Here is a 13,574-nt window from a genome sequence, read left to right as displayed (position 1 = left end):
TAGTGCTATCAGTGAGATTATTTCGTGTAATAAGCGCGTGTTTAATTCTCACTGCCTCATTTTTTCTTCTTCCCTAAATCCTCTATTTAAAGAAATATTAAAAGAAATAATCTTAAGATATTATTGGAAGAGATTAGTAAAATATCTCAATCAACATCAACAAAATTATTAGGTGTACTAACTATCATAATAAAAATCCATTTTCAATCATAAAAAAATAAGAGAAAAAATAACAAAAATGAAAAGTGAATTTGGTCCATTAGGAAAGAAGAAAAAGAAGTTGGTCAACTCACTTAGGAATCTAGAGATGGCAGACAGTTATTAAGATATAATAGTAGCAAAAGTGACAGTTGTATACTGGCTGTGTTAGTTATTAGCTCAACTCAATTCCCTAAGCTTCAACTTTAATGTCATCAAACCTGTCACCCAACTTGCTCAAATTTTTTCTCACTTCCACCGACCCAAAAGTTCCAAATTCTTGGAATACACAAAATACCCATCTTCAACCTCACACTTCTCCTTCACTTTTTCCCTATTTTGCTAGATTTTTTCCTCTCTCATACGCACCAAGGTATGCTATTTTTTTCAGCTGAATTAGACATGGACAAGAATTTATCTCATATTTGTTTTTTGTAGTCAAACCGAGGGTATGTAGGAAACACAGCTTGTCCATCTTACACATTACCATTTCCAGACCCACTTGTGGAATTTCACCGGATTTGTTGTCGTTGTTGCTGGTTTTTTGTAGGTAGTCTTGTACCTTAAATGTCTGCTTCTTGCTATGTTGTATCTTTGAATTTTCTTGGATAAAGGTGGTGTCTGGGTCAGTTTACGCGCATCTCGGCTAAATCCACTTGGTACATGCTACCTCCCGCAGAATTACCGAGTGTGTTTGAATTGAAGATGATGTCTTTAAAAAGGTTGTTTTTTGCTAGCATTGTGTGTTTTCTCAGTTTTTCATCATTGGTATGTGCTTCTTTTACCCCAGTAGACTGTTTCTTGATTAGCTGTGGGGGTAGTAAATCTATACAAGTTGAAGATGGCAGGGTTTTTGAGCCTGATTTTGGGGATTCTGATGTGGGGTTGAGTACCAATTCACTTATGACAGTATCAAATAGTGAAAATGGTTTATCTGAACTTCATAATTCTGCTAGAGTTTTTACTAAAAGTTCAGTATATACCATTAGTACAAAGGAAATTGGTAGACATTGGTTAAGGTTGCATTTTTACCCTGTCAAGAATAATCAGCACAACCTAAAATCAGCTGTTTTTTCTGTTGTGGCAAATGGTATTACACTGCTTCATGAGTTTTCCTTTTCAAAATTGGGGAAAATTGATCCTCTCCTAAAGGAATACGTAGTCGAAATAGGTGGATCGAGTTTTGAGAATTTAGTACTTACATTGACTCCAGCAAGTGGTTCAATTGCATTTATCAATGGGATAGAAGTGGTTTCTATACCTGAGGGACAATTTGATTTTAGTGTTATCCCAATTCCAATGGGTCCCGGGTTTGTTATTCCATCCTCGGTTGCCTTAGAAACAGCTTATAGAGTGAATATGGGAGGTCCAAAGTTGACACCAAGAAATGACACTTTGTGGAGGATATGGAATTCAGATCATTCATTTCTTGTCCATCCTTCTTCTGCCCGCAACGTGACTAAGGATCCGAAAACAGTCAAGTATCCAGCAGGTGAGTCGGTTGATATTGCACCGAATTGGGTTTATTCTACTGCTCAAGAAATGGCAGATGCCAAAGTAATGGATCAGAAGTTTAACATTACATGGGCATTTCAAGTTGAACATGGATTCACTTACTTCATTAGGATGCATTTCTGCGACGTTGTTAGTGCTTCTCTTAACAATTTGATCTTTGATGTGTACATCAATAACCAAACGGCTGTGGAGTCATTGGATATCTCTACCAAGACAATGGCATTATCGGCTGCTTACTTTGCGGATTTTGTAGTAAATATATCTACGGGCTCGGATAAACTTTTCGTTCAAGTTGGTCCTTCTAATTTAAGGACTACTCAAGCCAATGCAATTCTAAACGGTTTGGAGATAATGAAAATGAGCAATCCTAGTAATAGCCTCGATGGAGAATTTGTCGAATATTCCAGTATTTCCAAAAGATCAAACACTAAGAAACATGTCATGGTAGCAATTTTCGCTACGGTAGGAGGGTTAGCAGGATTATTGCTCATCGCAGTGTTCTATTTTCTCTGTTTTGTTTGTTTCCGCAAGCCAAAGGTATTGGCAAAACAAAAATCTTTGTCATGGCTATCTTTTCCAAATCAAGTTGGACTTTCAGAAACCAAAATATCAGCAGGTAGTTTCGCTTCAACGACACCTTCACGGACCTTGGGCCGCATCTTCGCCTTCTCTGAGATTCGTGAAGCTACCAAGGACTTTGATGAGAGCTTGGTCATTGGCGTTGGTGGCTTTGGTAAAGTTTACAAAGGGGTGCTGGAAAATGGGGTTATGGTTGCTGTAAAGAGGGGAAACAGTAAATCTCAACAAGGACTCGTGGAATTCAGGACAGAGATCGAGATGTTATCCAAGCTTCGCCATAGACATCTAGTTTCGCTAATTGGCTATTGTGAGGAGCTCAATGAGATGATCCTCGTATACGAATTCATGGCAGGTGGACCGCTTAGAAAACATTTGTATGGATCAGATATTCCTCATCTGTCATGGAAACAAAGACTAGAAGTATGCATTGGAGCTGCAAAAGGATTGCATTATCTTCACACGGGGGCAGCCGAGTGCATCATCCACCGCGATGTCAAGACTACCAACATCTTGTTAGACGAAAATCTCACCGCAAAAGTGGCTGATTTTGGTCTATCAAAATTTGGTCCTGCATTAGATCAAACTCATGTGAGTACTGCTGTGAAGGGAAGTTTTGGTTACCTTGATCCAGAGTATTATCGTCGACAGCAACTTACAGAGAAGTCTGATGTCTATTCTTTTGGAGTAGTACTTATGGAGGTTCTATGTGCTCGGTCAGCAATCAATCCGTCTCTTCCAAGAGAACAAGTAAACATAGCGGAATGGGCAATGCATTGGCAAAAGAAGGGCCAATTAGAGCAGATAATAGATCCTTATCTTGTCGGAAAAGTGAGCATTGATTCACTTAGAAAATATGGCGAAACTGCTGAGAAGTGTTTGGCTGAGTACGGTTGTGAGAGGCCATCGATGGGAGACGTTCTTTGGAATCTTGAATATGCTCTTCACTTGCAAGAGGCTGCTACACAATCATTAGAAGATGAGAACAGCCATAATATACCGGATATACCTTACTTAATCCAACGTGTTGAGTCGGGACCTGCTGACGAAATTGACATTGTTAGCCATGGAGAATCAGATGTAACAACTTCTTCTGGAGTGTTCTCTCAGCTAATGAATCCAAAGGGAAGATAAGACTAGGTTTGTGTTTGTGAAAGAAAGAAATTGTGGTTATAGTGTTCTTTTTTCATACTATATTAGTGGATTTATACCTTACATTATCAATCTCAGAATGAAGATTCCTTGATGCATTTTTAGGTATGGCCTATACAGCTTACATTATGAATTAATTGTAGTAATGTTTTTGTTGTAATTTCCATGTGATGCCTTAGTTTTCTTATTCCTTGATGCATTTTTAGGTATGGCTTATACTACTTACATTATGAATTAGTTGTAGTAATGTTTTTGTTGTAATTTCCATGTGATGCCTCAGTTTTCTTTTTCAAGTTTCTTCGGTTGTGCGTGTTCATATTTTTGGTATAATCAAATGGTATCCGAAACTTAATGGCCTGCCTAATCTAGATTCGTATCTCATAGGGCTCGTTAAATGGGGAAGCGCTCCCTATCAGGGTTTCTCTATTCCTATATTCGAACCTAAGACCTCTAATTAAGGATGACGGGATCACATACATCTCACGACACCCCTTGATGGTAATACTTTTGATCCATCAATTAATCTGAAAAGGGTCAGACAAAAGACAAAAACTATTCTCTTTAGATTTTTTTCTTGAATAGAAGGGTTCTTACAACTTATTTAAAAAAAAAAAAATAGATTTCCTTTTGTTTGAAATTTTTAGTCTGATTACTTATTATATTTCCCTTTGGATGTATGAGGTTTAAATAATGAATCTTGGAGTTTCATTTATGTTTCTTGAAACTGATAATGCCAAGATCAATGAAGTTGTTTATTCATTTCTTGAAGATAAATTAGCTATAAATGATGAACATGGAAAATGTCTCGTAGCAGGTGATTCATAAAGATGGAAATAAATTCTCACAGAAATAATATTCACGGTAATAACAACGAAATAATAATGTAATGCCGATATACGGTAATCAACAAGAATAAAAAGAACAACAAGGACACACAAATTTTAACATGGAAAATCCTTCTGAATAAGGAAAAAATCACGGGCCCGAGAGAAGCAAAGTAATCCACTATAATTGTCACGATCTAAAATTCAATAATCGTGATGGCGCCTATTTCAATACTAGGCAAGCCGACAACCTCAATAAAACATAATATCTTTTAAGTTTGAAAACATAATATTTGAATTCAATTGAAAAACCTCGCAATTACAGATACAAATCACTCCCAAAACCCGGTGTCACTGAGTACATGAGCATCTAAATAATAACAAAGTTTGACTCATAAAATCACTGTCTTGAAAATATAGAACAGTACAGTAACTGAAAGGAAGAGAGTCAAGGTCAGCGAACGCCAGGCAGCTACCTTGATAGTATCCAATTGATAATACTCTGAGATCTAATAGTCACCGTGTTCGGAAGCACCTGGATCTGCACACGAGGTGCAGAGTGTCGTATGAGTACAACCAATTCAATAAGTAACAAGACTAACCTTTTGGCTGAAAGTAGTGACGAGCTCAGCAGGTACAGTCCAGTATATAAATAACAGTACTGAAATGTAGGCATGCTTTCAAGTTCAATAGTTAACCTCGGTACAAGTAAAATAGATCAATGATGAATGATATGAGGAATATGAAATCTCAGTGGGAAACCCTCGTGTACTCACGATCACAAATTACTCGGTCACTCAGTACTGTACATGGCCCATCCAGCCCAGGGAAGCTCCATTCCGTATATATACATCATGGCTCAATACCATATAAGGCAAAATCCAGCCCATGGGTAAATTTATCGCCAAATTATAATGATTCAGACAAAATCCATGTCCAGAAAAATTTATCACAAATATAAATAAGCAAGGCAAGTCCATGCCCTGGGAAGTCCATCCCGAATATAAATCATCTACGCTCACTGTGGGGGTGCATACTCCGAAGGGGCTCCTTCAGCCCAAGCGTGATATAAAACCGATATGGCCTGCTGCAGGCGAGCATCCCCGATCCATATAATAATAAACCCTATAAGGCCTGCTGCAACGGGCAGCCCCCGATCAATATAATAATATATATAAAGCCAATATGGCCTGCTGTGGCGCGCAGCTCGATCCCAAAAATATCCTCACAATGGATGAATATGACTGAGTATGAAATATACATTTTTAAATAATTAAATTCAACAGTAACACGACCATATGGGTCCCAAAATATCGGCACGTAGCCTAAACATGATCCTTAATATGAGTCTCAGCTCAATTTTCCCAACACATGAAAAATATTCGGATAATAACATGATTCTTTAATTTTACAACTCCACAAAATTTATTTAAGTCACAATTTCTATGGTGCCCACCCACACGCTTGTCACCTAGCATGTGCGTTCTATTAATTGATATAGTACAAGATTCAGGGATTCATACCCTCAGAGCCAAGTTTAGAAATATTACTTACCTCAAACCGTGTAATTCTTTACTCCGCTATACCCTTGCCTCACGAATCGGCCTCCGAACGCCTCGAATCTAGTCACAATTAATTCGATTCAGTCAATTATTGAAATTAATTTCATATGAAAATACTAATTTTCCAACAAAATTCGAAATTTAACTCAAACAGCGCCCATAGGGCCCACATCTTGGAACCCGATAAAAGTTATAAAATATGAACGCTCATTCAACCACGAGTCCAACCATATAAATTTTACCAAATTCCGACATCAACTCGACCCTCAAATCTTCAAATTAAACCAAGAGGGTTTTTATAATTTTCCAACTTAAATCACCAATTAAATGTTAAAAATAACCATGGATTCGGGTAATTTGACCAATATTGAGTTAAGAACACTTACCCCATTGTTTTCCTTGAAAATCTCCCAAAACTCGCCTCTTTCTGAGCTCCAAATCGTTAAAAATGAAAAATGGGATGAAGTCCCATTTTCAGAACTTAAACTTTCTGTCCAGGTCTTTCCTCTATGCGATCGCAGACCAAGTGTCGCGATCGTGAACCAAAAAACATTTCCAGCAAAATTTTACTCTATGCGATCGCGGCCATTCCCCCGCAATCGCGATGAACAAGTTTTTCCAACAGCCTTTTCCAACTCTACCGGACAACCTCTAGTTTAATGGTCATAACATTTTGTACAAAATTCTAAATGACAAATGATTTAACTTTCTGAAAACTAGAAACCAAGGAATACAACTTTTATTTTTGGATCACCTCATATTCTTTATAGATTGCGAGATATAAGCTTCCAAAGTCAAGTCAATGACAACAGGATTTTATTCTACGCGATCGCGAAAGGCCTTCCGCGATCGCGATTCACTGGCCAATTTTTTCCATTTTACTCATCGCGATCATGACCAATTCCACGCAATCACACTGTACACTACTGTAGCCAAAATCCAGCAGCTAAAAATGGCCTAGAAATGGTCCGAAACCACCCCGAAACTCGCTCGAGCCACTTGAGACCCTGTCCGAACATACCAACAATTCTCAAAATATATTATGGACTTAGTCGAAACCTCAAATCACTTCAAACAACGCTAAAATCACGAATCATACCCCAATTCAATTTTAATGAAACTAACAAATTTTAACTTCTACATTAGACATCAAAACCTATCAAATCAAGTTCGATTGACCTCAAATTTTGCACACAAGTCATAAATGACATAACGGACCTATAAAAAATTTTAGAACTGGATTCCGACCCCGATATCAAAAAAGTAACTCCCCGGTCAAACTTCCAACTTAAACTTCCTATTTTCGTCATTTCAAGCCTAATTTAACTACGGGCTTCCAAATAATTTTTCGGACACACTCCTAAGTCCAAAATCCATACGAAGCTATTGGAATTATCAAAACTCTATTTCTGGATCGTTTACACATAAGTCAACATCTAGTCAACCTTTTCAACTTTAGCTTTCATCTTTGAGACTAAGTGTATCAATTCATTCTGAAACCTCATTGGACCCAAACAAATTACCCCGAAAAGTCATATAATAGTTGTAAAGCACAAATTGAACAGTAAATGGGGGAACGAGGCTATAATACTCAAAACGACCGGTCGGATCGTTCCAATAATGAGGAATTTTACACTCCGTAGTCCCAAGTATAGTACCCCAGGACCACTACACACTCAAAAGAATAACCCTCTTTTGAAATTCTCACATTACTACAATATCACTCACACCCTCTATTTTTCCTCACAGACTATACTACATGTGAATACCTCACACTGTTCTCTATGCTCTCAAATATATTTCTCTCTGAGATTGGTGTGTACTGAAATGGAAGGCTTCTATTTATAGGAAGAATGCTGCAACTTTTAACCAATCAAAAGTTGGTTTTCTGCAACTTGTGATTTGCAATTTGCAAATCGAGACCCAAAACCAATTTTTGGCCAAAATCGGTTTTGGTATCTATTCCTTATTTTTTTCTTTTTTTTATTAATGGGTGTGGACCCCAACAATCTCCTCCTCCAGACCTATTCACCAGAAAGAGATAACACCAGGCTTCTAGCTTGAGTGCATGCCGACAAGTTCTTTGCACAACTCGAACTTGTCTCTAGGTACCACCTTGGTTAGCATATCTACAGGATTCTCACTTGTGAAAATCTTCAATACTTGCAGAGATTCACTCTCTACTATTTCTCGAATCCAGTGATATCTCACATCGATATGTTTGGTCCTTGCATGATACACGGAGTTCTTGTTCAAGTCTATTGTATTTTGACTATCACAATAGACAACATATTCCTTCTGATGTAAGCCAAGCTCTTGAAGGAACCGTTTCAGCCATATCATCTCCTTGCCAACTTCAGTAGCGACAATATACTTTTCTTCAGTTGTAGAGAGTGCGACCCACTTCTGCAACCTCGACTGCCATGATATAGTTCCCCCTGAAAATGTAAGCAAATATCCAGTAGTGGATTTTCTGCATCTGTATAGCCCTTCAAGACTGGATCAAATCCTCCAAAACACAAATAATTTCCTGCGGTACCTCTCAAGTACCTGAGTATCCACTTGACTGTTTCCCAGTGTTCTTTTCCAGGATTTTTGAGAAACCTGCTGACAACATCAACTGCGTGAGCAATATCAGGTCTAGTGCATACCATTGCATACGTCAAACTTCCGACAGCAGAGGAATAAGGAACTTTGGTCATGCTCTCCTTTTCCTCCATTGTTGTAGGACACATCTTCTTGCTCAACTTCAGATGACTAGCAAGAGGTGTGTTGACTGGCTTAGTATTCTTCATGTTGAAGCGTTCCAGTACAAGTTCAATGTACTTCTCCTGAGACAACTACAACTTTCTGCTTGTTCGCTCTCGAATAATCTTCATTCCCAGAATTTGTTGTGCTGGTCCCAAGTCCTTCATATCAAATGACTTGGACAAATCTCCTTTTAACTTAGCGATCAGCTCCTTATCGTTTCCTACAATTAACATGTCATTCACATACAACAAAAAAATAATAAAGTTGTTGTCACAAAATATTTTGAAGTATACACATGGATCAAAATATGTCTTTATGTAAGTTTGACTTTTCATGAATGAGTCAAAATTCTTGTATCACTGTCTTGGTTCCTGCTTCAACCCATAAAGACTCTTATTCCATTTGCACACCATGTGTTTCCTTTTAGATACTTCAAATCCTTCTGGCTGATCCATGTAGATCTCATCTTCCAAATCTCCATGAAGAAATGTAGTTTTCACGTCCAACTACTCCACTTCAAGATCTAGGCTAGCTGCTAAGCTCAAGATTGTTCGAATATAAGTCATTTTGATAACAGGTGAGAACATTTTGTCAAAATCAATACCTTTTTTCTGTTCGAAGCTTTTTGCCACCAATCGAGCTTTGTATCTGACCAACTTGTCATTTTCATCTTTCTTGAGTTTAAAGACCCATTTGCATTTGAGTGGTCTTTTACCCTTTGGAAGTTCAACCAGCTTGTACGTGCCATTTTTTTGTACATATTTCATCTCTTCTTGCATAGATTTCATCCATTGGTTATTTTCTGGATGGGACAACACCACCATAAGACTTTCTGGCTCCTCCTTATCACTGATGAGGACATACTCTATTGAAGGGTACCTGCATGACTCTACCCTTGACCTCTCTGATCTCCTCAGAGGTTGAGGTTGTTCTTCTTCCTGAGTGGGGTATTCCACTTGCTTGACATCATCATTAAGTTGCTCCCCCTGATCAATAACCTCACCAGGTTGCTCCCCCCGCTCGGTAACTTTGTTGGTCGTACTTTCTGCAATTGTGGGATAGTTAGAAGTAGAAGGAATGGTAACAAGGTTAGGGATTATACCATTCTTTGCCTTCTCTGACTGGTCATCTGCAGTTCCAACTTCACTTTCTCGGAAGACTATATCCCTACTTCTGATGACCTTCTTCTTTACAGTATTTCACAATCTGTACCCGAACTCTTCATCTCCATATCCGATGAATATGTAGGGAACGAAATTATTATCCAGCTTTGTTTTCTACTCCTTTGGTACATGTGCAAAAGCTCTGCAACCGAACACCTTCAGATGTGAGTAGGACACCTCCTTGTTGATCCAAACTCTCTCGGGATGTCAAACTCCAATGGAACTGATGGACTCTTATTGATAAGGTAGCAGGATGTCTGAACTGCTTCACCCCAGAATGATTTAGGTAGTTTAGCCATTATAAGTATGTTTCTCACCTTCTCAACAATGGTGCGATTCATTCTCTCAGCTACACCATTATGTTGTGGGGTTCTATGAACTGTCTTTTCATGTCTGATCTCATGGCTCGAACAATACTCTTCAAATTCCCTTGAAATGTACTCACCTCCATTGTCACTTCGGAGATGCTTTAGCTTTTGGCATGTCTCCCTTTCCACCAGAGCATGAAACTTCTGGAAAACTTGAAACATCTGATCTTTGGTTTTCAAAATATAAACCCATAATTTTTGTGAAGCATCATCAATAAAAGTAACAAAATATTTGTTACCGCCCACTGATTCAATTTTCATTGGACCACAAACATCAGAATATACCAAATCAAGTATATTCAATTTCTTTCAGACGATATCTGAAATGAGACTCTATGCTACTTACCAAATAAACAGTAGTCACAAGGTTTTACCGTTATACCTTTGGCATAAGAAATGACTGATTTCCTAGCAAGAATCTTCAATCCCTTCTCGCTCATATGACTCATTCTTTTGTGTCACAAATCTGCAGAAATATCATCTTCTGCCACGTTTAATTCACTTTGGCATATTTCTTTATTTGTCTTGTACAACGTGCCACAAGCAACTCCCTTTTCAATCACCAATGATTCCCTGGTGAGTCTCAACTTTTGATATGCAAAATAGTGCTCGTATCCATCTCAGTCTAAAGCAATTCCCGAGATTAAGTTCATCCGCAAATTAGGTACATGCCGCACGTCCTTTAGAACCAATGTCCATCCGATATTTGTCTTGATACAAATGTCACCGATCCCCGCAATCTTTGAGTAACTTGTGTTACCCATTCTCATAGTGCCAAAATCACTTGCTACATATCTACAAAACATTTCTCTTATCGATATGGTATGGTAAGATGTTGTTGTATCAACTACCCATTCCGACTCTGGACCTACCAAGTGCATGCATTCCTCTTCCTTATTTATAAAGAGGACAATATTATCATTGTTTTGCACCATGACAGTTGTGTTGTTGTCATTCTTCTGACCACTGCTTTCACCTTTGCCCTTTCTTAGATTTGGGTAATTTCTTTTGAAGTGACCCGGTTGATCGCAATTGTAGCAATTTTTGGCTTTTGATTTGGATCGGTTCTTGGACTTTCCATGACCTCCGGATCTACCATAGTTGCTCAAACTCCTTTAATAACTCCTGCTTTTACCTTCTGTGATGAGAGTCTGTCCTTGATTTTCATGTTTCTTTCTCATCTTCTCATTGAGTAGAAGAGCCGATGTGACGTCCTTCAACTCAACAGTGGTTTTGTCGTGCATGATGGTTGTTGCCAAATTATCGTACGAAGATGGCAATGAGTTAAAGAGCAAGATGAATTTATTCTCTTCCTCGATCTTTACTCCTAGGTTGGCAAGTTGCGTGATTAGTCCATTAAACATATTTAAATGTGACAAAAAGTTTGTACCTTCACCCATATGTAGGGCGTATAATTGCTTCTTCACGTACAATTTATTTGTCAATATTTTGGACATGTATAGGCTTTCCAACCTTTTTCAAATTCTACATGCAGTGTATTCATCAATGATATTATTTACCACATCATCTGATAAGTGCAACCTGATTGCACTAGCAGTATTTTCATCCAAGTCAGCTCAATCCTCAGTTTTCATGGCATCAGACTTCTTGGCATCACTGTCTAGTACCTTGTGTAATCCTTGTTGAACGAGCAGATCCCCCATCCTTCTTTGCCATGTTGAGAAACCGCTATCTCCGTTAAATTTTACTACCTCATACTTTACTCCGGATATTTTATTCACCGAGTATATTATTACCGACTGTGAACAGTTTTCTATGAACAAGCAGAACATGTGCTCTGATACCAGTTGTTGGGAATAAATTCCCATAGAAATAATATTCATGGTAATAACAACAGAATAATAACGTAGTACCGAGATATGGTAATCAACAAGAATAAAAAGAACAATAAGGACACAAAGATTTTAGCGTGAAAAACCCTTCTGAATAAAGAAAAAAACTACGGGCCCGAGAGGAGCAAAGTAATCCACTATAATGAGGAATTTTACACTTCGTAGTCCCGAGTATAGTGTTCCAGGGACCACTACACACTCAAAAGAGTAACCCTCTTTTGAGATTCTCACCTCACTACAATATCGCTTACTCTCTATTTTCTCTCATATACTATACTGCCTGTGAATACCTCACACTGCTCTCTATGCTCTCAAATATATTTCTCTCTGAGATTGGTGTGTACTAAAATGAGAAGCTGAATGATTCTATTTATAGGAAGAATGCCGCAACTTTTAACCAATCAAAAGTTGGTTTTCTGCAACTTGTGATTTGTAATTTGCAAATCGAGACCCAAAACCAATATTTTGCCAAAATCGATTTTGGCATTTATTCCTTTTTTTTCTTTTCTCTATTAATGGGTGTGGACCCCATCAGGAACAAGAGGTCGCCCCTCATATTCTAGGAGCCACTCTACCACTATATATTTTATAAAAGGAAAATTGTTATGTATGTGCAACTCCCTGTAGTTCTTAAGATTCAAAATTAGTATTATAATCTTAACTTTTATAAATAACTTTCAATGTGGTAAACGTGTTTAATAGTAGCGTTTTTATAGCATGTTCGGTCAAGCTAGAAAAATCAGCTTATTTTAAAAAGTATTTTTTTTCAAAAAGCTTTATAGCCAACCGGTCAAACTAGAAAAATCAACTTATTTTGAGAAGTATTTTTTCCCAATAGTGCTTTTCGAAAAAGTACTTTTTGAGAAAAGCAATTTATGTTTGGCTAATCCATTTGGAATGCACTTTTGAACAACAAATTGTGTTTGGCCAAACTTTTTAAAAAGTGCTTTTAAATGTCAAATTATGAATAGACACGAAGAGATTTGCTTAATGGTTAATATTATATAAGTAGATAAATAATCATAAATATTTATTATTAAAGACAATAATTAAGTTTTTTATTTTATTTAAGCAAAATATAAAAATAAAATTGAAAATTATCTTATTCTTTCAAAATGATTTTAATATATTAAAAACTCATTCAACAAATATGAAAGTTCATCCCAAAAATTATTATATATTACTTAATAGTTTAAATTAAGTAAAGTTATTTTAGTATATACAATATTTTGCTAAAAGTATTTTTGGTAGGAAGAGAATTCAAAATAGCTTATGTTTCTAGGGAGAAACTACTTTTTTCTGTTTCTAGCCAAAAGTAATTTTTTCTCCCAAAAGAACTTGGCCAAACACCTCAAGTTGAGAAAAAAATACTTTTGACCTCGAAAGAATCTATCTACTAACTATTAGAAGTTGGCAATAAAAATACACTTGACATTACTTTTTCATGTCATTTTTGCTCTTATTTTTAAATTCATTATGGCGAAATCCTACATAGTCCGGGCTGCAAATGACAAATGGATGATTATAATATAAAACAAAGAAAAGTTATGTTATAGATGAACGATAACCACAACTAAGATAGTCCAATAGTGATACTACTGGACTTTCTATT

The 13,574-nt window shown here is 37.1% G+C and overlaps 1 protein-coding gene across 1 annotated transcript; it reads left to right on the top strand.

The window, feature by feature from the left end:
* Positions 1 to 356: 356 nt before the first annotated feature.
* On the top strand, positions 357 to 3,598 carry LOC107761312 (receptor-like protein kinase THESEUS 1). The gene has a single exon (XM_016579534.2). The coding sequence runs from the start codon at positions 862 to 864 to the stop codon at positions 3,421 to 3,423; it is 2,562 nt and encodes an 853-aa protein (XP_016435020.1). The 5' UTR covers positions 357 to 861; the 3' UTR covers positions 3,424 to 3,598.
* Positions 3,599 to 13,574: the final 9,976 nt, after the last annotated feature.

Source organism: Nicotiana tabacum, chromosome 13, assembly GCF_000715075.1.
Source record: "Nicotiana tabacum cultivar K326 chromosome 13, ASM71507v2, whole genome shotgun sequence".
Lineage (NCBI taxonomy): Eukaryota > Viridiplantae > Streptophyta > Magnoliopsida > Solanales > Solanaceae > Nicotiana > Nicotiana tabacum.
This window is presented reverse-complemented; position numbering and strand designations above follow the sequence as displayed.

Excerpts from the sequence above, each read along its gene's own strand:
- LOC107761312 (XM_016579534.2), top strand. The coding sequence starts at position 862 with ATGCTACCTCCCGCAGAATTACCGAGTGTGTTTGAATTGAAGATGATG.